The 25,535-nt window shown below is 39.6% G+C and overlaps 1 protein-coding gene across 2 annotated transcripts in view; it reads left to right on the top strand.

The window, feature by feature from the left end:
- Nucleotides 1–25,535, top strand: part of CAP2 (cyclase associated actin cytoskeleton regulatory protein 2) — a 438,235-nt gene that overhangs the window by 368,121 nt on the left and 44,579 nt on the right. For both annotated transcript variants that reach the window (XM_086965115.1, XM_086965116.1), the window contains exons 8-10: nucleotides 2,927–3,113; nucleotides 7,507–7,682; nucleotides 22,535–22,658. In XM_086965115.1, the coding sequence (XP_086821241.1) occupies nucleotides 2,927–3,113; nucleotides 7,507–7,682; nucleotides 22,535–22,658 (487 nt within the window). The remainder of the gene's footprint in view (nucleotides 1–2,926; nucleotides 3,114–7,506; nucleotides 7,683–22,534; nucleotides 22,659–25,535) is intronic.

Below are 25,535 nucleotides of genomic sequence, written 5' to 3'. Positions count from 1 at the left end.
ACTCCTATAGAAAATAATGTCCCCATAGGATTTTTATATAAATAATTTTATTTTTAGTTAAATTAAAAAAATTATACAAATTCATTTTTTAAATGTTATTTTAAAAAGCAATAGTTAACTTATTTAAAACAAAACATTAAATTATATTTTTAAACTTTAAAAATAAAATGAAAACAATATCATGTCTGTTCATAGAGCGTAGTGCAGTAGATGCACATGGTATGCATACTCCTGGCATCTAGCATTGGGTTCAGACATTTGCAAGCTGTTTTTCTTCGAAGAAGTCTTTTGAGTCACAAGATGTGGCGTGACTCATTTCTTGGTACACATTGTACATGGGCAGTGACCCCACTAAAAATGTATTCTGTAGTAAATAGTTGGGTAAAAGGGCTTTCAGTCGGGTATGATGAAGTGTCTGTCGGATTTCACCTAGGATTTTTACATGCCCACACTGACAAAAACAAACACACACACTCATGCTCGTCTCTGTTTTGAAGGCCATAAAAATGTTGATTAGTTTGAATGATGTTGCTTTTTAAGTGCCCCCTCCTCTCTCTTTCCACTGCCTCTTAATCCCCTTCATGTCCTGCTTCTCATATAATGTGTTATAACAAAAATATCCCAGCATCACTATTGGTAAAAATCTGATGCTCACATCCCTCCAATCTTACTGACCAAGCTACACCTCTGGTGACAAGGAGTTGAAGCATTAGTCAGCTTTGAAGTACATCGGCTGTCAGTGCCACCAAAAAGGCGTATGTTGCGTAAAATCAGGAAAGAAGTGCAGCTCTCTAATACAACTTGCATAATACAAATAAGTTGCAGGATGGTGTTGAAATCAGATGGCAGACTCAGCAGAGTCAAGGCTGTGACACAGCTGTAATCTTCAGCAATACCTACGCAATCCATTAAAGAGTTTGAGACCAAATATTCATTGAGTTATTTTATACAAGTTCATGAATGTGCTCATTGATTACCTTTTCAAGAGATTTTGCCAAAGCTCGCAGACTGGTTACAGATGAAAAATTGACAGGGCCAGTGGGATCCTGCTATTGTCTTTAAAAAGTGAGGTCACCACTTTCTGTTTAAGTTTTCTTCGAAAGGTCTTTTCACCCTAGACTAATAACAACGTTTCCTCTATTTACACAGGAAACTTCATTGCTCTCATTAAGATACTTGAATGCAATTTTGAAAGGTGTACACAACATCCTTACTTGTCGCCCACCCATTAAGGTGAATTCTATAGAACAATTATGTTCTTTTCAAAACGCCCCAATATTTCTAACTCAGACCTAACTCACACCTAGTCTTAACCCTTTCCGTGTGCGCGTCGGCCAACGGCCGTCGCGAGCACTACCTGGGTAGTGCTGCGCACATCCGTTGGCCGACGCAGCCCCGCCCACTCATTAGAACTCCCGCACCACAGCAGAATTTGCGCCACGGTTAAGGAGTTAACTTGTCTGTTGGACAGAGATGAAGTCCATGGTAGGCTGAGGACACTGAGCTGTTTACAATATTGAATGGATATTGCATAGGTGCATGATTTCCTACTGAAGAGAAATAATGTTCCTTGGTCTAATGCCAGACCTCGAAGTATTGAAATAGTTAACACATTTCTATTTTAAAGGTCCGTAAAACCTATAGCTTATAGGCAGTATATTTTGAAAAAGAATTGTATGGAACCCTTAAAAACACAATTATTGGTGAAACTCCCATGCTTTTAACTGGTGGTTATGATCCTATTTTGATGTCCCACAAAACACCCTTATTCCCCTCCATCCACTACAAGTGGGACTGACTTGCTGTGCATGATTGTTCGTTGCAGAAGACCCAGGACAGAGTAGGTCAATCTTGTGTATGTGGCTAACCACGTAAAAATGCTCAAAGTTATTGTAAGTAATACCCTTGTTGTTAGATTTGGTGTAATGAACTCAGCCATTTGATAGATAAAATGCTGCATTTCAAACAACATACAAGTAAGTGTCTGCGGGCCAAATGTACGAAGCATTTTCGCAGGTGAAAATGGCTCAATTCGCAGAAAAGGACCATTTGCGACTGCAAAAATGCTTTCTTTTATGTTCAAACTGCGATTTGGGTTTACTAATCGGTATTTGGAAGGGGAGTGTTTAGGGCATCTTTTCCAAATGCCAATTCACAGTAGTATGTACTGAATACTGAAATATAGTGTTTAGGCATTTGCAAAGGAACCTCTCCCCCTTTGAGAATGTAAATGAAATTGGGCCCGATTCACAGAACTAACTTAAGACAAATTCCTAAACTTACTGCCATTTTGGTATTTACAGAAGGCACTTCTTCATTTTGGTATTCACAGAAGGCACTTACTCATCAATGAGTAAGTGCCTACTGTGAATACCAAAATGAGTAAATGGTAGTAAGTTTACGAATTTGTCTTAAGTTAGTTCTGTGAATCGGGCCCATTGATTTTAAGACCACGCAGTGGTCCCACCGACCACTACTTTCTTATACATAATGAATATTAACATTTCATTTTTTATTTTGTTTTTGAAACACGTTCCATTTTCCTTAAAAAAAACAGGCCGCCTTTAAAAAAAAATCACAGACATGGTGGTCTGCTGATCCCAGCAGGCCACCATTCCAGTGATGGCTATCGTTCCTAATGGGCTGCAAACTGCAATGTACATTATTAATATTCACGAAGTAGGTCAATTTGCGACCACCCTAGAAATAGCTATTTTAAGAATAAAAGTTTAATAGGTTAGGAATATGGTCTTCCTAATTCCGATTCACAGAAAAGTGTATTTTGGAAATCACTACTCCCACTGTCAGTGCATCTGGGCCGTAGTGGATTTGTGCAAGATTTTATATTTAACCCTACTGTGATTATTTTTCACACCATTGTAATAAACAATATAGTGATTTATTTCTTCAACTTTGCGTTTTCTAGGGTCCAACAGCAGCCACGGTATCTCCAGGTCCAGGCGTAACTGGTGGTCAGTGTCCGCCTCCGCCACCACCCCCTCCGCCCCCAGGACCCCCGCCCATGTTCGATGCAGAGCCTGTGCGAGACGACTCTTCTAAAAACCGGTCAGCCTTATTCGCGCAGCTTAATCAGGGAGAACAAATCACTAGAGGTGAGGAGAGCAGATTTTGAGTGGCAATGTTTTTTAAGCTTTCTAAGATGTTAATTCATTTTTGCAACCCGTTCATAATACTCCTCATTTCGTGCTATAAAATATGCAAAATTATGTTGAATAAGAGAGACAGGGATGTTCCGAATCGACATTTAATTGGAAAACAGGGAATATTAAGCATAATCACTTTGAGTTATAAATAGTAATGTTACTTACTGGCTAACTTAATTTAAGTATATGTTAAATTAAGGTTAAGAATGGCATTTCTTATTTGTTAGTTGAGCATTCTGTAGTCAACCACAAAATAGCACAACACAGATGTTTAAAAACAAATAGATAAATAAATGAATGCAGCCATTTTGATTACATGTATTTTTCAAAATTGAAATCGTTGTAATGCATACATAACAATAGAAAATATCGGCCATAGTGAAAAGAAGAAACAAGAGCGAGCGAACAGCGTAGTCGTGTGTGCCCCCAAATGCTTTTCAATATGTTTCTCAAAATGTGTGTATTCCACCAGGGTCAGCAGAAAGTTTTGCATGGATCCTTGGATGGGTAAAACAGATAATAGCCCTGACCCGGATGTTCAAAACTCACTACAAACCAGGCAATTGTTTTTGTTGTTGTACTGAGACAGACTCTATGCCTTAGTGAAACAAAAAATAAATGAGTGAACCAAACAAATATGGCGCCCACTCAGCACTAGCAAATATGGCGCCCACTCAGCATTAATCTGTGCCTTCAGTGCATCTGCTGCCCTGATCGTACCCTGGGGTGCGAACTTTGCAAAGTTGCACAGTGGTGCTGGAACAATTTTCAGAGTGGGGGTGCTGGCATCAATGTTACATCATTGTACTTATAGAGATTATGAAAAATCCACACGTCACACAAAAAATATGAATAGCAAATGAGCTTCACCCATTCAGCAAGAGTAGCATACAGCTAGTGGTGTTTTTTGTAGCACACTTGCAAATATATCACTTAAGCGCAGTGTGGTAGAGCACTGTCATTTACAGATACCGCATTCTCCATTGAAATGGGCATTACATTTTCAAAGGCATACAGTTTGACTGTTAAAACTATATAGCGTATAAACAATGTGTGAAAATCAGGTTTCAGTGAATATTTTAAATTTGCAAATCACAAATTCGAGTGTTTGATTTGTTTTGATCCCATATAAAATCTTTGTTTCCATCAGAATTCATGATTACAAAAAATGCTTCATTTGTGCTTTTCTAACTGCTGATATATTTTGAAATATTTTTCAGTTCATTTATAGGTATTAAAAAGTTGTGTGTTTAAAAAATACATTCAGCAGCCTTTCCTTTCATACCAGCAAGACTGTCACATAGTTAGTTTTACAAAATCTTCTCACTCTACATTCAGAGGTAGAAAAGTAAAGAACAATTTCCATGTTAAACGAACAAGCAGAAATTTGTCAAAAGCCATAGTCTGACATTTGAACTCTGCTCTGAACCTACAGCAAATGTGACAAGACAAAAAAAAGTTGTAGGCATCTTTAACCCCTTCGACGCTCATGACGAGCTCAGCTCGTCATGAGTTACGCATGTTGTACGCTCATGACGAGCTGAGCTCGTCATGAACCGCGGGTTTTTGAAAACTTCAGCGCACAGCGGGAAAACGGCCCGCGCGCATGGTGTTAATATTCATTCACCTTCTGAAATCCAGCACAGTTATTGTTGGTGCGCTTCTTACTGCCCCCCTCTCCCCTCCAACACCCTTGCTTCCAGCGCCTTTGAAGTTACATGAAAACGGCCTGACCCTGTAGGAGATGCATGCCTTTTTTTTGTTACTGCCCTGACCACTATTTTTGAGGGCAAAAATAAGAGACAAAGACAAACAAATCGTACAAGGGGGCCTTGTCGGAAGTTCTTAAAAGGGAGATAGTGGACCTAGGTTTGGTGGATGGTAAGAGGTACCTTAACCCTGAAGTAGGAGACTAAGGGGCATATTATCAAGAAGGGCGTTAACATTATTGCTGCTTTAGCGGCAGGAAACTGCCGCTAAAGCAGCGATAATGGGCTTGATAATATGCCCTTGAGAATTCCAATAGAAGCCCAGGTTCACACCAGAACATGTGCTTCTAAGGGAATTCACAAGAGCATATTATCAAGCCCATTATCGCCGCTTTAGCGGCAGTTTCCTGCCTCTAAAGCGGCGATAATTTTACCGCTGTTTCTTGATATTATACCCCAAAGAGCCTGATTTAGAGTTTGGTGGGCAGGTTATTTACTCACAAACATGGCGGATATCCTGTCCACCGTTGTACAAGTTCCAGATTACATCGGAATTGTAAAATGGAGGGTGGTATATCCGCCACATGTGTGACAGAGTAGCCACGTACGATAAACTATAAATCAGGCACTAATAATGCTTCTTCTCCAATGCTCACACCACATATTCCCTAAATGCTGATTTCTCACTCCCTGCTCCTAGCCATCACCGATGTGACTATGTTTAGACTTTGCCCACCTAAAAATTACCTTGCAGGGTACTATATGCAACACAGGGACATTTTATTGGAAGATACAGGTGGGACCAGTCAGGGACCTGGTTCAGACAGCACCTATTGCAAAGCCATACAGCACTACTTTGACTATGACACTAGAATTAAAATAGCTCCAACATGATATGGTGCGCCATCAAGGTGACCAAGCAATGCACAGCCATCACCAGTATATAGGACAGAGACGGGAGAGGAGGTTTTTGGAGGATAGGCACACTACATCGATCCTAAAGTTGGAGCTGCTTGACAAACAGAACCTACAAAAACCCAGTGCCAGTGCTTGGGGGACAGCTTAGTGCACATAGATTTAATTGGGCACAGACTGAAATACAAAAATATGGCCAGTGCTTCACAATGCAGGAGATAAGAGAGAATAGAAAGTGTAGTGTAAAAAGGATGTGAAGCATGTGAGCAGTCTGCACAGGATGTGAAATGTGGGAACACGGCTAGGTTCCTAGATTGATACCCTTCAGGAGGAAAACTGCAGTCCCTGTCACCTCAGAGGGTTGTGCCCTTAATCGGGAAAACTCCTAGGGCATGCTACCTCAAACACGGCCTTTAACTTTTGGCTCAAACCAAACTCTGATCTGCCTCCAAACTGCACTATGTTTCTGTGCCAATGTGTTCTGCCACTAATCTGTCCCCTGCAGTCTAGTGACTGCACTCTCAAAAGTTTCAGATCTTTTGATTTTATAAGAAGTGTTGTCTTCATAAATCAATACTTTGGACAACTTATGCTTATTGTTCAGCGATGATTACCCCTCCATCAAGCTCACTGTCTCAATATCTTCTCTGAGCACTAGTAGCCAATATTGTGTTGTGGGTCCTTCAGTGATGTTGCTTTTTCAGCGTATTCCCACCATTCTCCTCTTGTGGGCTGTGGAGATGGAGCAGTCAACTTGGGCGTGGTCACCAAAGACCTGGTCCAGTTTACCTGTAACTCTACCAGGGCTTTATGGCTTGCTCCGCTCAGTTTCTAGGCACTGCATCTACAGACATTCGATATGCAACACTGCTCTCAAGTCACTGGTGGGTAGAGAGCGGGTTCGTGTTTCACGCTACAGCTTACGACGTCCTGGGACCTCTATCATCCACTGCTGCTCAAGATCCATCTCCGGTCATCCATTTTAGGTGTTTTTGATGTGCTGAGGTTTTTTTCATAGGGGTGGGTGGTAGAGTAATGTGCATTCTTCTCGATAGCGAGTATGCCTCCAACCATTATCTCCTTAAAGAAGAAAGTCAGCTTTCTGCCTTCCATCCTCTCTTTCTTCTATTTAGGCTTCAGACTGGGCCAGATGACCTTTGTGTAAGGCTAGAACCATTTGATTGTACTGCCTCCAGTTAGAGGTCACGAATGTACTGTGCCTGGCCAGGGCCAGGCCGCGTTCCTTCCGAATTTACCTACTTAGGAATTCATGTAAATGTATGTATTTTGCATTTATTATTTTCGTATAGATTCGGTTTCAATTATAAAAATACCTTTGTATATATGTTATTATGATTTGCTTCATATTTTGGTTATTGGGTACTGCTGGTAACAGAATTACAATGAAATAATATTTGGCACGAACCTTTCATTCCACATAATGTCTTAAAATGATACCTGTGAAATAATTCCTCCTTTTTTTACAACATTTTTTTAAGTTGTACATATAACCTATTTTTTTTATTGTTTTTGTTCTAATTACCATGAAATGATCACAATGGGTGAGATAGGGCCCTTGTTTAGATGTCAAAAAAAGTGCTCACATACATCTAGATTATCCTTTCTTAGACAGACAACTGCAACTTTTGTGTTGTCGAAAACAATAATCTAGATGTTGCTTACAGAATATAATTTCTATAGAAATCTCTTCTCTTTAGGGCTTCGACATGTCTCAGATGATCTGAAGACGCACAAAAATCCTCTGCTGCGTGGCCTGAGTGGACCAGTTCGTTCTCCTACAAAGAGTCAAAGTCCAGGTCTTAACTCTCCCGCCAACATCCAAAATCAGACCCATTCACCCGTACTGGAGCTTGAAGGGAAGAAATGGAGAGTGGTGAGTTTTCAAAGAACAACTACAAACATGTACTTCAGAAACTGGTTAAACTAAAGCCTGAAAGACTGATTTATTGGAATTTTGTGATTCACAAAAAATCGCAAACTAGTCTCTTTTGAAAAACGCTAATGCTTTTCACAAAGCTCATGCAAAATCCACAAAGTCGTTGCATATCATTTGGCATTTTTCCAGAGACAGCTACGTCAAGGGATCTACTGCCGTGAACGTATAGCCGGGTCTCTGGCTGCCTCACCCACCGCTTAAGTTCCTCCTTCTCCTCCATGCTGCCTCCAGTGAGCCACAGCTGTCTCGGAATGGCTTCCCCAAACTGGGGCAGATCTGCCAAGGGAGCTGCTCTGTTGGAGGTAGGGTGGAGGCTGCTGGAGTTTGGTTTACAGCAGCCTCAGCATGTGTGTACCAGGATGGAGAGATATATGCTGTAGCAGCTGCAACACTCATGCACAGAAGATGAAGGTTCAGAAAAAGAAGCTATAGACTTTATTATTGGGGTTGTGGAGCGAGACATAATGATGGGGGGTTGTTTTTTGGGGTGGAGATATGGCAGAAGGCTAGGTGTGGGACTTTTATGGTTCAGATGAGGGGTGTCAGGACACCAGTTGTAGGGTCATTACAGGGCATGAGGTTTTAGAACAGCCAGTATACTGATATGCTCAGAGTGGTAGGGGTTGTTAGGCCATCGGTATGCAGGTTGTTTTCAGGGTGGGGGATGGCAGGGGATGCTTTCGTGTTGGAATGGGCAGCAAAGCACATCAGGGATAAATGTCTGCTTTCATGGTGCGGGATTGCAAAAATCTGGTTAAATAAGTCAGTTTCGAGGGAGGCAGGATGCCAGAATGGGGAGTGGCCTGAGGTTAGAAGACTGCCAGATATGGAGTCTGGTTTGGGGGCATGCGGGGGTGGCAGGACACAAGATTGGGAATAGTTTGGGGATACCAGGAAGCTTATGGAAGGTCTCACTCTTGTGGAGATGAGGGCATCATAAGGTTCTGGGTATACAGGTCTGTTTTGGAGCTGTGAGATTAGTAGGACACCAGTTACTGATGTCTCTTTTTGAGGGTGGGGGTAGCAGGAAGCCTCATATGGGGTATGATTTTGCATTGGGGTGGTAGGACACAGGTATGTAGTAGGAAGATTGCAGTAAAACAGCTATAGGGGTCTGTTTTGAGGACTAAAGGCTGGCAGGATACCAAGCATGGGGATCTGTTATGAGGGTGAAAGGCGACCAGGTATGGTGCTTAGGGGATGACAGGATGTCCGATATGAACTATTAACTCATTATGGAGGTATGCATGAATAGAATTGACTTTTGAGTAGGTGAAACGTGTAGTAGGTGACAGAGTAGGGACAATATTTGTGGGTTTGAGGGTCAAGTAAAACATTTGCTTGGGTGAATGGAGAATAGCAGGATGTCAGCTTTTAGGTGTGGGTGGGTTTCTTTGAGAAGGTCTGCAGGATGCTGGCTACAGGTGGATATTGAGCACACAGAAGGATACAGAGTTCCCCGGGGAGAGTGCAGCAGTATGGAGAACTAGAAGAAGGGCAGAGTCAAGGAACTAGGGAAGTTCCCTTGTTGGAACTAGAGAGCCTCACACACCCAGAGTGCTAGGTGTGAAACACACCCTGACTGTAGGATGTCCAGTTTCATCATCGGCTCACTGCTCCTCGTCAGACCGGCGCTGCAATGTCTGACGGAATGCCAGGAGGCACTCTTTTGGCGGAGTTCTTTTGTTCCTTGCCGATGGTGTGTGTGAGTAAAAATAGGAAGGTAGTCCCTTAGGGAGCGCAACGGAAAGCGTACTATTATGAGGCGCCCCGGAGCGCGCCCCGGGGAGCGTCCCATAAGCGCCATTTTCGCGAACGAAAACATGATCGTGATGTATCGCGTAGCCGCGTCCGTGTGATACGCACGGCATAAGCGCACCCGGAAGCACTCGAGCGAATACGATCGCGCAACGTAATCTTCCGACGCGCTTACGTGACGCGACCCGGGGCGCGCCCCGGGGCGCGTAGCGTAAGCGCGTCGGGTCATATGACTTTTTGTTTTGTCCTGACCATCACTTTGCTGCTGTTTTCGGACAGTTTCGCTGGACTCTAGCCCTCCTCCCTCGTCCGTTAACCCTTTTTCCCGTGGATGATCCTCAAATGTTCCCTCCCTTTTCCGCTTCCCCTTCTCTCCATACCCTTGCACCCCTCCCACCCTCCCTTTGTTCTCTGACTGCATCCACACTTATGGAACTCTGCTCTTTGACGTATTGTAATAACTCTAATCAATGGTATTTGCTTTAGACCTTGCACCATATACCTTGCCTATGTGACTCTTAGAGTATATCCAGTCTTATCCCCTCCCTATGTATATAGAGATAACTCTAATCACTAGTGTATGCGGTAGACCTTTGTACTCTCTACCATTCCTATGTGTCCATTAGAGTATATCCGGTCTTATCCTTTCCTATGTATATAGAGATAACTCTAATGACTAGTCTCCTATGTGACTTTTAGAGTATATCCATGTGTATCCCTTCCCTTTGTATATAGAGATAACTCTAATCACTAGGACATGCAGTAGTCCGCTTTGCTCTCTTCCATTCCTATGTGACTTTTAGAGTATATCCAGTCTTACCCCTTCCCTATGTATATTGAGATAACTCTAATCACTAGTTTATGCAGGAGTCCGCTGTGCTCTCTACCATTCCTCTGTGACTCTTAGAGTATATCCATGTGTATCCCCTCCCTAAGTAGATAGAGATATCACTAGTATATGCCTAGAGTTTATCCATTTGTATCTCCTCCTTGTGTGATTTTATCTCTTGTACATTTGCAATTTTTTCTGTTTGTACCTTTTTTATAACGCATGTAATCCTAAGTCCGTTTGTTTTCAACTGGTTCTTATGTAAGTCAAAAATTTGCAAATCTGTTTTTCCGATTGTAACCATCAGTCCTTATGGTTGAAACTGGGTCCTATGTAAAGCGCTCTGACGCCTTCGGGTAAAGTTTGCGCTATATAAAATCGCATAAATAAATAAATAAATAAATAAATAAATAAATATGACCTAAAAATAACACTTTTCATTGGTTCATAACAGTTTCGGTTTCATAATGATGAAACCCCTGGTCATGTGACTTAAAATTAACACTTTTCATTGGTTCAGGATATTTTTTTTTCCAAATGATGAAAGCCCACACCTTTTTTCCTTATTCTACCTTTTTGCTTTGAGAGAGGAAGACCTTTACTTATATCTGTCGAAAATGGCTACATTAGCTGCAGCTGCTGGATCTTCTGGACCACCACCACCACCACCACCACCACCACAAGGACCTCCACAACTTCACAGTGGTGGAGATCAAGAACAGGAGGAGGATGAGGACGAAGAGGAGAGTAGATTCGTCCGAGAGGACAACATAACCTACAAGCCAAAAGAGCACATCATATGGCAATTTTTTCTATCCCGAGTGACAAAAAAAAGTAAATGCACCTAAAGCAACCTGCCTAATCTGTCATCAGGAGCTGTCAAGGGGGAATCCCAACAAGAAATACTCCTTTGGCAACCACACAATGATTAGGCATATGCTTAGAAAGCATCCCAATAACTATTCTAGGGCAGAGGTCAGGGAACTGGCCAAAATCCCTGTCCAATCTTCTGCCAGCACCTCCCAAACTACTGTTTCCATCCCATCAGCACCGGAAGTTAGGGAGACATGCTCCATCATACAAACCAACTTTTCAAATTTTAAAATGGTTTGTAAATTTTGTGGTCAAACGATTTGCTATGGTGAGCAATGCATCACTCTTATTAATCGTGCTTGGGAAAACCACAAGTGCCAAAGGAAATATTAATTTGTTGCACTTTTTTTTTCTCCTGTTGAGCCCTTTTGAAATGCCTGTTTTTTGTTTATCCCCTTAAAAAATACAAAAAAACAAAAAATGTTCAGAAAAACCAAAAAAAGAAAAAAATGTTTAAAACCCCCCCAAAAAATATAAAACAACAAAAAGAATAAAAAAACAGTTTTTTTCAGAACTACCTCCCATTTATTTAAAATGACTTAAATTTTAAAACTCTGCCATTCTCTTTTCTCCCTGGTGCGCTCCCCGGTGCGCTCCCCGGTGCGCGTACCGGGCGCTCCCCGCGCAAATCGAATTTTTTTTTGGTTTTTTTTTTGTCCCGCGGGGCCCTTTTATAGCCCCCACATGAAACCTAGGGGGTCAGGGGGGTCTACTCTGCCCCCTAATGGTCTTTTCCCCCCTTTGTTTTGGCCACCTCTTGTGTCTCGATCATACCGAGACACAAGATGGCGGCCGCTCCAGACCGTTTGGAATGTTTACAGACACCCGAAAGCCAATCAGCTTTCCGTGCGCAAGTCGCGTAGCGCACCCGGAGAGCTCCCCGGAGCGCGTACCGGGGCGCGCTTACAGATATATATATTTTTTTGAACCTAAATTACTCGAAATCCACTGGAGCACATATCTTGAGACATAGCAAAGGCACATCGGGCTACCAGTCCCTACAATTTTGCCAAGATTGGTGGAAATCCATTCAGCCGTTCGGGCTAAAAGTGAGGTCGACCGCCCTATGGAAATTAACATGGGGAAAACGCGTTTTGGGACCCCCCTTTTATCTCGGCCCCCGCTTGACGCATCCCCCCAAACTTTCAGGGAAGGACCGGAGCTCGAAGAGGCCATTTTGAGGAAATTTTCATGCATATTCGTCAACCGGCGCCAAAGTTATTCCAATTAGAATTTTGAGATTTAACATTGAAAAAAATCCTAACTATAACTACCTACTGGCGACCGCCAGTAGGTTATATATATATATATATATATATATATATATATATATATATATATATATATATATATATATATATATATATATATATATATATATATATATATATATAAATAAAGGAACACCTTCCTGCACTTAAACGATCATTAATGGCGTTTTGCTCTTTCGGCACACATAGAAAAAGCAAAAACACAGAGAAATAAAAGTATTTCTCCCCATTGCGCCATTGTAACTCCTGCTAATGCATGGAGTTTTTCGCGCTGCCTCAGATTTACAGATCCTTGTAAATCTAGGGCAGCTTCAAAAAGTAATGGGTGTTGTGGTGGAAGGCCCGCAGCAACATCCATTAAACGACGCTTTCACGCAAAGTGACGCAAGTAAAGAGGCCATGTTTACAAGGCGGCGTTAAGCCACAAAAAGTGGATTAACGCCGCTTTGTAAATATGGAGAAGGGCATAGCGCTCCCTGAGCGTCACTAAAAGTGATGTTCTGGTTGTGCTATCCCCTTGTAAATATGCCCACAAATTTGGCAGGAAGCTAGATCTTGGCCTGCAGATTGTGCTTTTTGTTAATTGCTGTAAATCCAGTCAGTAGTTTTTGAGAAGTTACGGTTTAAGTATATTTGTATAACTGGACGATTGAGTCTGTGAGAGGCTCACAAGAGTCTTGTGGGAGCTCCAGTTTAAAAATAGAGCATTCTGATTGCCGAAGGGAGCTTTTTTCCCTTGTGCCATCTTGCTCCCGCCAGAGTCAGACTCCGATGGGAGCTAGCACTCTGATTGGCTACCAGCAACATGAGAAAAATTTTGCTGCCAGCCAGACTTAGTCCCCAGTCCAGAAGTAAATAAAAAAAATATATAAGGGGGCAGGTAGGGATACCCTGCCCACACAGGCCCCATGGGACGATCCAGAGGGATGCCTGCTTGGGGCAAAAAAAAAACCACATTTTGCAGTAATTCCGTAGGAGTCCTGTGGGATCGTGGCAAAAAACAAAAGAAAATGGTGAGCACCAAATAATTATACTAATTTGGGCAGGGGGCTGTCAGTAGGAATCCTTCCCTGAGCCATTCAAGGGGAGGAGGGGCATGTTGCTTCCCTCCCTGAGCTACTTTCGGCCCTGGGGACCCCATACCATGGGGCCCAATTTAATTTTTTAGGGTGAGGGCAGGCAACCCCCTTCCCTGAGCCGTGTACAGCTCCGGGGTCCCCATCCCTTGGGCTCCATGTATTTTATAGTTAGAAAGGGTCTGCTCCCTACTTCCCATGTTATTTAAACAGGAGCAAACACAAAGTTTGCTCCCAGCAGACCAGAGCTTTAAAAATGATCCCGCCGGCTGGGAGCAGACTTGTGTGTTTCCCTGCTCGCACTGATACGGGCAGAGATACAGAATAACAGCTTGCTCACACTTGAAGAGAGCAACATCATAAATATTGGCTCCCTCCGGGTGGGAGTAATGCCAGCTCCCACAATGTGTGGGGAGCACTCTGAGGCCAAGGGGGCCCTTGGGATCCCTCCACAGCCCTCAACGTGTACTTGGTGGATGCCCTGGGCGGGCACCAGGAAAATCGCTTATTTAAAATGGGAACAACAAGTATTGGGGTCCCCGGGGCCATAATAGGCACATGGTGGGGTGCCACGTGGCCCCCCTCCCCTTTAAAAAAAGACAGCCCTGAGGAATGGGGTGCCCAGGGCCTAATAAGGCTTGGGAGGGGGACCATGCGGCCCCCCTCCCCGTTAGAATAAAAATGGCCCTGTGGATGCAGCCCCCTCTCTTTAAAAAAAAATAGATGTCCTGGGGTTAGGGTGTCTGTGCCCTGAGAAGGTTTGGGGAAGGATGCTGTATGGCCACATTTCCATTTAAAAAAAAATCACACTGCCTCAGGGATGGGGTCAGCAGGTCCCAATAGGGATTGGGAATAGGGGCTGTGCCGCCCCCTTGCCATTTTTTGTTATATTTGGCCCTGGAGGAAGGGATTGGCAGCCTGCTGGGTGTTTGGCCACAGAGCCAGGTGGCAGGCCAAGCCCTGTGATGAACCCCCTGCTGCGCATTGCCAAAGGCTGTGTGCAGTGTGGTGTTGGCTGCCTGTGGGAGTAGGAAACACGGCCTGACTCCAACACAGTCCCTGTGGCCAACTCCACACCATGCATGAGCAAAGGCTCTGCGCGGTGTGGGGTTGGGGGCCTGGCTGCGAAGCAGGCCCTGAGGCTAACCCCACAACATGCACAAGCAAATGCCATGAACGGTGTGGGATTGGCTGCCTTTGGGTGGCTGCCTGCGGCCAACCCCTCACCGCTCGCGATGAAGGGCTGTGCGCAAGGTGAGGGCTGCCTCCGGGGGTAGGCTGCCTCCGTTTCCCTTTTATCTGTGGCTCATAGTTAGGGCTCCCGCTTTTATGGTATTTATTTTTTGGGCATTTCCATCTATATTTATCCATATTTATTTTTTGTCAACTTTATCTGTAGTTATCCATATTTATTATGGGTTTTGTGAAAAAAAATAAAGCCGAAACTGGTATATTTATGCAGGTGTACTGTCAAAATATGGAGTTTTTAATATTGAGTAGCAATAATATGTAGTAAAAAATATAGAATAGACATAATATCAAATAGACAGAATATAGACTACCAAAATATCGTATAGAATAGTATTAATATCGAATAGAATAGCATTAATATCTAATCAAAACTATAGAATGGACAAAATATCAAAATGGACAGAATATAGAATACAAAAATATCGAATGGACAGAATATAGACAACAAAAATATCGAATTTGAGGTAAGTAAGTTAATATTATTTTTAATATTTGCGTAATATAATTCTGTAGCGGGTTGTGGGTTTATAGGGGAATAGGGTGGGAAGAAATTTAATTATAATTAATTGAATATGTTATTTTATTTATTAGTATTTGTTTTGAATTAATTGTTAATTATTAATTGGTAATTAATTAAAATATAATTGGTAATTATTTTTAATTGATTAATTGATAAATATGTTATTTTAGTAATTTATTTTCTGTAGCGGGTTGTGGGTTTATAGGGGAATAGGGTGGGAAGTAATTTAATTATAATTAATTAAATATGTTAATTTATTTATTGGTATTTATTTTGAATTAATTGTTAATTATTTTTAATTTGTAGTTAATTAAAATATAATTGGTAATTTATTTTAATTTATTATTTGATATATATGCTAATTGTAGCCATTTATTTTCTGTAACGGGTTGTGGGTTCAGAGGGGAATAGGGTGGGAAGTAATTTATTATAATTAGTTAAATATTTTAATTTATTTATTGGTTTTATTTTGAATTAATTGTTAATTAATTATTAATTGGTAATTAATTAAAATATAATTGTTAATTAATTTTAAATAATTGATTAATTGATAATTATGTTACTTTTATTAATTTATGTTCTGTAGTGGCTTGTGGGTTTATAGGGGAATAGGGTGGAAAGTAATGTAATTGTAAGTAATTACATTTAAAAAAAAAATATTTTTTGATCTAATTTTTTAATAATTTTAATTTGTTAATTAATTTATTGTTAATTGGTAAATACTTTGTATTAGTAGGTAATTATTAATAATAATTAATTTGTATTTGTTTTTTTAATTGATTAACTAATATATTATATAAAAGTGTTATTTTATTTAAATTAATTTGTAATTGGTATTAATATTTATGGTATTTTTATTTATATATGAAGTATTTAGTTTCCCTACTGTTGGACTCACTGGAGTGGGAATAGTAATGTTTACCCTCCCACTATCCAATGCTTTCCCTACTGTTGCACTTACTGGAGTGAGAATAGTAATTTTTACCCCTACGCTATCCAGCGCTTTCCCTACTGTTGCACTCTCTAGAGTGGGAATAGTCATTTATACCCCTACGCTATCCAACGCTTTCCCTACTGTTGCGCTCAGTGGAGTGGGAATAGTAATTTTTACCCCTACGCTATCCAACGCTTTCCCTACTGTTGCACTCTCTGGCGTGGGAATAGTAATTTTTAAACTCCCGCTATACAACGCTTTCCCTACCTTTGCACTCACTGGAGTGGGAATAGTAATTTTTACCCCTGCGCTATCCAACGTTTTACCTATTGTTGCACTCACTGGAGTGGGAATAGTAATTTTTACCGTCACGTTATCCAACGTTTTACCTATTGTTGCACTCTCTGGAGTTGGAATAGTAATTTGTACCCTCTCGCTATCCAACGCTTTCCCTACTGTTGCACTCAGTGGAGTGGGAATAGTAATTTTAACCCTCCTGCTATCCAACGCTTTCCCTACTGTTGCACTCACTGGAGTGGGAATAGTAATTTAAACCTCTACGCTATCCAACGCTTTCCCTACTGTTGCACTCACTGGAGTGGGAATAGTAATTTTTACCCCTACGCTATCCAACGCTCTCCCTACTGTTGCACTCACTGGAGTGGGAATAGTAATTTACAACCCAACGCTATCCAACACTTTCCCTACTATTGCACTCACTGGAGTGGAAATAGTAATTTTTACCCCTACGCTATCCAACACATTCCCTACTGTTGCACTCTCTGGAGTGGGAATAGTAATTTCTACCCTCCCGCTATCCAACGCTTTCCCTACTGTTACACTCACTGGAGTGGGAATACTAATTTTTACCCCTACGCTATCCAGCGCTTTCCCTACTGTTGCACTCTCTAGAGTGGGAATAGTAATTTTTACCCCTACGCTATCCAACGCTTTCCCTACTGTTGCACTCACTGGAGTGGGGATAGTAATATTTACCCCTACGCTATCCAACCTTTTCCATACTGTTGCACTCTCTGGAGTGGGAATAGTACGTTTTACCCCTACGCTATCCAACGCTTTCCTACTGTTGCACTAACTGGAGTGGGAATAGTAATTCTTACCCTCCCGCTATCCAACGTTTTCCCTACTGTTGCACTCACTGGAGTGGGAATAGTAATGTTTACTGCTACGTTATCCAATGTTTTTTCTACTGTTGCACTCGCTGGAGTGGTAATAGTAAATTTAACCCTCTCGCTATCCTATGGTAAATATATTGTATTTTTTTTTTATTAATACTATGTATATATATATATATATATATATATATATATATATATATATATACATAGTATTAATAAAAATATATATATATATATGAAGCTCCAAATAACACCAAACAAACGAGTCACTCTCCAAAGCGGGTGCTTGTCATGCGATGGTGTCCGCGTGACTAAATGCAGGCTCCAAATTCCTTTACGATACCCATCCGGGTTGAAGGAAAAACAGCACTCACGGGTGCAGCAGTAGTTCAGCAGAAAGTTTATTTCAGAACAAACGCGTTTCTGGAATAGAATCCCTTCGTCAGTGTTCACTGACGAAGGGATTCTATTCCCGAAACGCGTTTGTTCTGAAATAAACTTTCTGCTGAACTACTGCTGCTGTACCCGTGAGTGCTGTTTTTCCTTCAACCCGGCTGGGTATCGTAAAGGAATTCGGAGCCTGCATATGTATGTATATATATATATATATATATATATATATATATATATATATATATATATATATATATATATATATATATATATATATATATATATATATATATATATTCTTCCCAAATTGCCCCTGCATGAAGACGCACTCCTCCAGTTGGTAAAGTAACAACTTTGTTTATTCCAAAAAACAGGGTAACAGCTCCGCATAGTTTGTCCATCCACCTGACCGGTTTCAGTGCATTCTCGCACTTTCTTCAGAGGTGACTTTGTACAGCAACAGTTCCAAGCTTGCACCAATCCCCTGCGTGCTTCTTTCTTTTAAATTGGTCTCAGGTGTGCCATTTTCTTTCATTTGCAGTGTCAATGTACGCTGGGATTTGTAGTGCAAAATTCGTGTCTATTTGCAACCTCCAGTGGTTGTTTGCTGAGTAAAAGCATTTTTGGACCGATAATAGCCCTCCAGTGGGCCCCAGAGCTGTTAACTTGTTCCTTCACTCCACGGAACCAACTGCGCCGTAAATCCAGTCCTGACCTTCAGGTCTGACGAGCCCTTTGAATCTTTCAAGGGTGGTGCGAACTTCTACGGCTAGGCTCGCCGCATATTAAATTCTTCCCAAATTGCCCCTGCATGAAGACGCACTCCTCCAGTTGGTAAAGTAACAAGTAATATATATATGTGTTTAAAAAAAAATGTATTATAATAATTATCTATTAGTTTTGATGTTAGTTAAGTATTTTAAGTATTTTTAAGTTAGTTATATTTATTATTTTATTAATTTTAAATTACTTTTAACTATTTAAAAAAGTCGATATTTTGACTGTCTATATTTTTAACATCGATATTTTTGATTCAATATTTTTTGTACTTACCTATTTGGAGATAGGAAGTCGATATTTTGGCATTCTATATTTTTTACTCGATATTTTGGTATCTCGATATTTTTGACATCGATATTGTTTCAGTGATCCATTTACGCATTTATTTAACCAATAAATATGCAGTGATGCTTGAATGCCTGCCAGGTTTCAGTGATATGAACACCAGCAGAAGATAAATCAATGCACTTAAATGAAAATATACACATTTCAGCATCAGCCTTGTGCATATCTACTGCTGTTTAAGCCTTTTTACAAAAATGTTGGTCTTTTTTATCACCCTTACCTATCAATCTACACAGTTATTGGCTTGGTAGTCATGGCAAAGTGTATTTAGAATCACTCAAAAAGCACCCATTTTCCGTTGTTATCCATATTTAAAAATAAATACAGACATTAACATAAATATTTTTCTGTCTGTATTTATCTGTAAAAAGCAGTAAAATTGGAAAATAGGGAGCCGTATTTATAGTCAACATGAGCGCAGCTACCCATGAAGTGTATGGTATAGGGTCAATGTTGCACTTAACACAAGCTTGCTTTACCAATGGGGCTGTTTATATGATAGTAGTAATGACGCTTCATATTATTCTGAGCAATTTACACTTACTTTCATAGCTCTAATACCATACTCATTTATAGAACAATGTGTACAAAAGAAGCTTGGATGAGTAAGTGATGTCATCAATGACGTCATTTAAGACCTCATCGGTAATGTCATAAATTACGTCATAGCACATAATAATAGTAGGTAATAAGCAGAGCATGGCCAAGTTATAGTTAACTCTGCTAACTATTACTGGTGAATTTCTGTGTTTTGTTGGGTTCAAAACATTAATGTTGTCACTGACATATTCACCTAACTATAACATTACTTTAACCTTTGGTTTTCTCAGTGAATATGTATATATATATATATATATATATATGTGTGTGTAAGGCTGAAGGTTAAAAAAATATGTTTTCTACCAAGTGCAGCTGACAATGAGCACTTCTTGGAATTAGAATGTTTCTCTTTTATCAATAAAATATTGATAAAGCAATGCGCAAGAGCTAATGGAATTATATGAATATGTTGCTTTAGCTTTTATCTCATATTAATAGATTTAGCGCATTTTCCAATTAAAATAAGTATTGTTTCTAGCTCAAGTGGATACAATATTTCCAGAAAATGTGCAACACGATTTGAGTGTTTCAGTGAGATAACTTTGCCACATCATTTGGTGTTGCCAATGGTAATGCTCTGTAGAGTGGTGTAGTAGCTGTCACTGTTATGATGAAATCCGTATTTCACAGGGTAAGTATAAGTATATCTGAGCTTGATAGACACCTGTCACAGTAAGGGTTGAACCTCAAATATGAGGACAATGATGGGAAGAGGAGGCAATACATATTGCTTCAGCTTGACTCAGGGAGTGGTGGTAGGTTATGGCCTTACAGAGTAAGCAGAAAGGTTCTTCGATATGAATGTCACAATAGAGGCACTGTGATCTGAAGTGAACCGCTATAAATTGTATTCTTCCTAATCTTGACAGGGATTGACTGATGTGTCCAAACAGCAGAGGAATTTCATGTGCTTTTTATGAGAAGGAAATCAGATGCTGGATCTAAATGAAGGTTGCAGATGAAAACATTCTTTATCCATTTTAATCTTTTATCTTCTAGATAAAACAGGTCAAGTGGAACAAATTAACTACAGATGTTTGCAGCATTCAAATTCTATCACAGAAGGTTATTGATTTATGCTCAACCAAAATGTTTGCTTAATCAGAGGTTTACATGTGTAAAGTGCAGAACTAAGGGGCTGATTCACAAATGTAAATGAAACTTTTGATCAATTTACACTTTTGCGTAAGTTTGCTACTTTTTGGCTACCCACAAAATCTGAGTGTAAAGTTACTCAAAAAGTTTAACTTACATGTATCACCAATGATAAAGGGGGTGGAGCCAAATTTATCAGTGTAAGTTACTACTATTAAAGTAGGAGTAAGTTAAGCACCACACATGACCACCAGTACTGCAATACCATCTTATAGACTAATGGAGTTAGGGACGTTAATAAAACCTCTTATTAAATAATGCTAAATTAAACTAAATTATTTCAAATAGTAAAAAATATAAATAAATAGAAGTTAACATTGAAACTTATGTAAAAATGGAACATATTTATTCTTTGAATGAAAAATATTGTAATAACCTATTTTGAAGTTAGACAATTTCTTTACATTTTCCCTATTCATAACAATAGGAAGACTCAACACTTGGGGCAGAGATCTCCACATGATAAAGTATAGAGAAAAATATAATATATTTAACTCAAAAATGTATATTAAAAATAGTTTATACTGAATAATGCACACACATTTAATATGTTTTAATGAAGAACAAAATAAAGAAAGGCTACACCACTAATAAATAATATTGAAATAAACCATTAATTGAAAGCAATATATTACATTAAAATTATTTTCTGAAGTTTAAATTAAAAAAACTCCCACTTAGATAAAAAAAATTGCATTTTTGTATGCATTAATATTCATTAAAAGTGACGTATAAAATGAATAAATAATTTTGTTCTGTTTTAATAAAACATAATTTTAATGTAATTGTTTACATTCAAAATAAGTTATTACATATTTTCTAATTTAATACTAAATATGTACTATTTTATTATTTGTTTGACAACATTTATAATATTAACTAATTTAGATAATTTAACATACGAATATCTTCTTTAGGGTTTTGTTTTAAGACCCTACCTCCATTATTTTCTTTAGGAGGGTGTTGTAGTGCCAATAATAGGCCTCGTGCTTTGCTGGATGTAGTGCTGCTTCTTTTTTTTAGCAGCAATTTACTCTTGGATTTTGGAAATAGCCAAAAGTAGTTAACTTACTCAAAAGTGTAAGCTACCTTTGTGAAGCCCACCTCATGTCTGTATCTCTGGGTGGTAATCGGATGGGAAAAAAGTTTGCAATTGCTTTTTCACTTGGTCACAGATTTTTGCTCAACCAAATCTAAACAGGTATATTTGACCATGTGAAAATAGAATTCACAAAATAATTACTTGTTTACTCCTAGGAAAACTGTGACTTGCAGCTTCTCAGGAGTACTTATGGAAATGTTTTGTAATTCCAGAAAAGTGGCAAATGTACTTCAGACGTAGGAGAAACCATACAGAAAAAGGTCAACACATATTTCTGACTGGACCCACTGTGTCTCCATTTTGATTGTTGGTTCTATCATTCTGATCCCGTGTCCCTCTTATGTAGTCACTCACTAAAAATGTAACTCTGACCCATCGCTTTGAATAAAGACTGCATAAGTGGAAATAGACCATAATCCACTTATCCACGGCTAACATGTATGCTGGCTGAGCCCATCCCTTATTTGAAATAGGGGCAGGGCTTAACTGATGATATTCAAAAACATGGGCATAGAAAAAAGCCTGTGTGTGTAGATGTTGGCATGCATAGAGCCAGGTCGTCCATTGCACCAGTGAGTGATAGGTAAGTATATTTCCGTGCAGGAAGTATGGTGAAAAGGCAGTGCTGTAGTTTTCAGTACAAATGCCTTATCAGCTGGACAGAGATGTATTTTTAAGCTCTTTAATTTCGAGCCATATATTGCTATACTGCTAAGTAACAGCACTACTGCAATTTGTTGAGCAAAAATATTTTTCATTTCAGGAGTACCAAGATAGCGTGAACAACCTAGTGATTTCTGAAACGGAGCTAAAGCAAGTAGCTTACATTTTTAAGTGCAACAAGTCTACGCTACAGATCAAAGGCAAAATAAATTCAATCATAATTGGTGAGTAGCCTTTTCTGCTAGGACAGTTTTGTTTCAATCCAAAGCTAGTTAATTAAAATGCGAGAAAGTTTTCAGAAGATTCGGCTGGTGGCGGCAGTGAGAGTGGCTAAGCGAAACATTGCACGATCTTGCGACATAGCGACCCCCCTTTGAATCGAAGACTGGGAATCAGATTTGCACTGGTGCAGGTGGAGCCAGTGGTCTATCAAAGCAGGCACAATATAGTGAAGAGGTTGTAAGTATGAAGGTGTCCTTCCTCTTTCAATGGGATAATTTGCTAGCACCAGATGTCACTATAATGGGAAACACCTAGCCCACTGGAAAACAATTGAAACTAGGGTGAAGGACAGAGCTGGTACTAGGGTGTGATGGTCAGTCCTCTATCCCAATTGATAGCCAATGAAAAATCGATCACAAGTCTTTGCTAAGAATGAGTCCAGTTAGTCAATTTTTATTATCCATCCAAATAGCTTGGGTGATCCAAAGATTAAAGAAAAGAAGTGCAGGGCACATGTGTTTAGCCACCTGTGGTGCGAGGACTGGAGCTTTTTCAAGGCTCAAAAAAGTACATGCGTATGCAACCAAACACCATAATAATACTCAAAGTGTACAAACATTCAGTATTCAAGTATACAGAACAAGAGAACTCATTACATGCTCCCTTACCAAAGAGTCAGACCACACCCAAAGAAATTTTGTATACAAAGTAGACATAGGTAGTTGCAAACATAACCCTGAAATTGTCCGAGTCAAATAAGGGTAACAAAAAAACATAAGACATTGTGATAAATTGAACATCAGACAAAAGAATCTTTAAGTAAAAAAAAAAAATAATAATAGTACATGTCCATCATAATTCGAATCATGTCCTATCTAAAGATTCAGTGCTACACAGTAGGTCCAGTCATATATCCAGAAGGCGTCAGGTGGACCACACATGCTATATACCATGGAATCAAGGGGAAAAAAAGAGGAAATAGTAGTCAAGTAAAGAGATAAAACCAGAAGCCGATTTAGTTTAGGCACTTTAAATTTTGCAGGGTTAGTGATAGTGCAGACACCGATAACTAGTGTACTCTCTACATTGTGCGCAATCTGATTAGAAAATAGAGGGTCCGTGGTGGAATTCAGTGCTGTGTGGTAGTAGAGGTTAACAAGAATCAGGGCGTGATAATCAGCCTGTGAAATGTAAAGTATCAGTATATTGTACCAAGTGCGCATGTGCAACCTAGAAACTAATCCAACCCCAGGGGGCACTGCAGTCATGCATTTGGAGATAAAGTCAGAGGATTACTGTAAAATCCGGTTGACGGTACACATAAACAACAAAGCGTGCGTGTTTCCTGAAAGTGATTGGGTAACATGGATATAACGTGGACAAACTATATGGGAGGAGTCAATCAGTACTTACTAAATCTCTTGGCCCTCATGGAAAAGGCGTGAATACAGAGGCCCTATGCTGCGTAAAGGTCTAGAAGCAGTAGGGGAAAGAAAAGGATCAACAACAAGTCGAGAAAAAATGAATTCAAGCGTAGTATAGAGAGACTTGATATAGGCCGTATTGGCCATCAGGAAGAATTGTACCTGAAGTGCAGAGTTTATCGGCCTGATATTTCTCGTTTGTATTTCTGCAGTCCCTGGTGCGCTTTGGCATATACGCCACAAATATTCCAGTAGTGTGTAAAGGAAGTGTAGTCTGATCTGGAAGTGATAAAAATAAAATATGTTTATTGGCAAGCTGAGAAGGCACGTGCCACCTTAGAGTTCTGTGGGTCATATCGGATGTGAAAGAACAGTACATTGGAAAGAATATTAACAAGAAAATAAAGCAGGAGGAGGGAGGGAAAAGGTGGAGAAGGGTGTCATATTGAGAACCAATAGTTATCACAGGACACAGGTGCAGACATCATACACGTTACATATTATCATAAAGTTACCATGTTACTTTCAGATAGCAGTATAGATTGAATAGGACCATGTCTAACTGCCAATTCAGCCAATAGTATTTGCTTAGTCCTCGATATATCATTCAAATTGGAAATGTTCACAATACTTCCTATTATACTATATGCACTATATGCAAGTATAATTGTTCAATGGTATTATTAATTCTGTAACATATTAAATATGAACCAAGTCACAATCAGATACCAAATTGTTAAAGTACGAGATTCACAATTCGGTAATGTATAACATTGAGTATAGACACTTATTCCTAATTATACGATATATGAATTTCTTGTATTTTCAAGATCAAATGTCCATCATTTAATATATCCATTTGTAGGATTAGTACACCTCCCTATTAATATAAAAACATATTAAGTTCAAACCAAGTCATGTGTATATCACAGTTTCTAAAGGAGTTGGTCACATATTCAAGAGCAAATATCCATAGTTAAATATGCTGTTGGCTGATGTTCAATTTATCACAATGTCTATAATACTTATGATTTTATGTTACCTATATTTGACTCGGATGGTTTCTAGGTTACTTTTGCAACTACCTATGACTACCTTGTATAAAAAACTTCTTTGGTTGTGGTCTGACCCTTTGGTAACTGAACATGTAATGGGTTCTCTTGTTCTGTATACTGAATATTATATTTTTGTACACATTGGGGTTTATTATGGTGTTTGTTTGTATACTTAAGTACTTTATTCAGCCTTGAAAAAGCTCCAGGACTACGCGCCATAGGGGTCGAAACACATGTTCGCTTCACTGTGTTGCTTTATACTTTGGCTCACCAGAACTACTTAGAAGGATAATAAAAATGTATAAACTGGACTCTTTCTTAGCAAAGACTTTTAATCGATTTTTATTGGCTATTCTGTGGGATAGAGGATTGACCACCACACCCTGTTATCAGCTGCATC

This window comes from Lissotriton vulgaris, chromosome 4_1, assembly GCF_964263255.1.
Source record: "Lissotriton vulgaris chromosome 4_1, aLisVul1.2, whole genome shotgun sequence".
Taxonomy (NCBI): domain Eukaryota; kingdom Metazoa; phylum Chordata; class Amphibia; order Caudata; family Salamandridae; genus Lissotriton; species Lissotriton vulgaris.
Note: the sequence above shows the minus strand (reverse complement) of the source record. Positions and strands in the feature narration are given on the sequence as shown.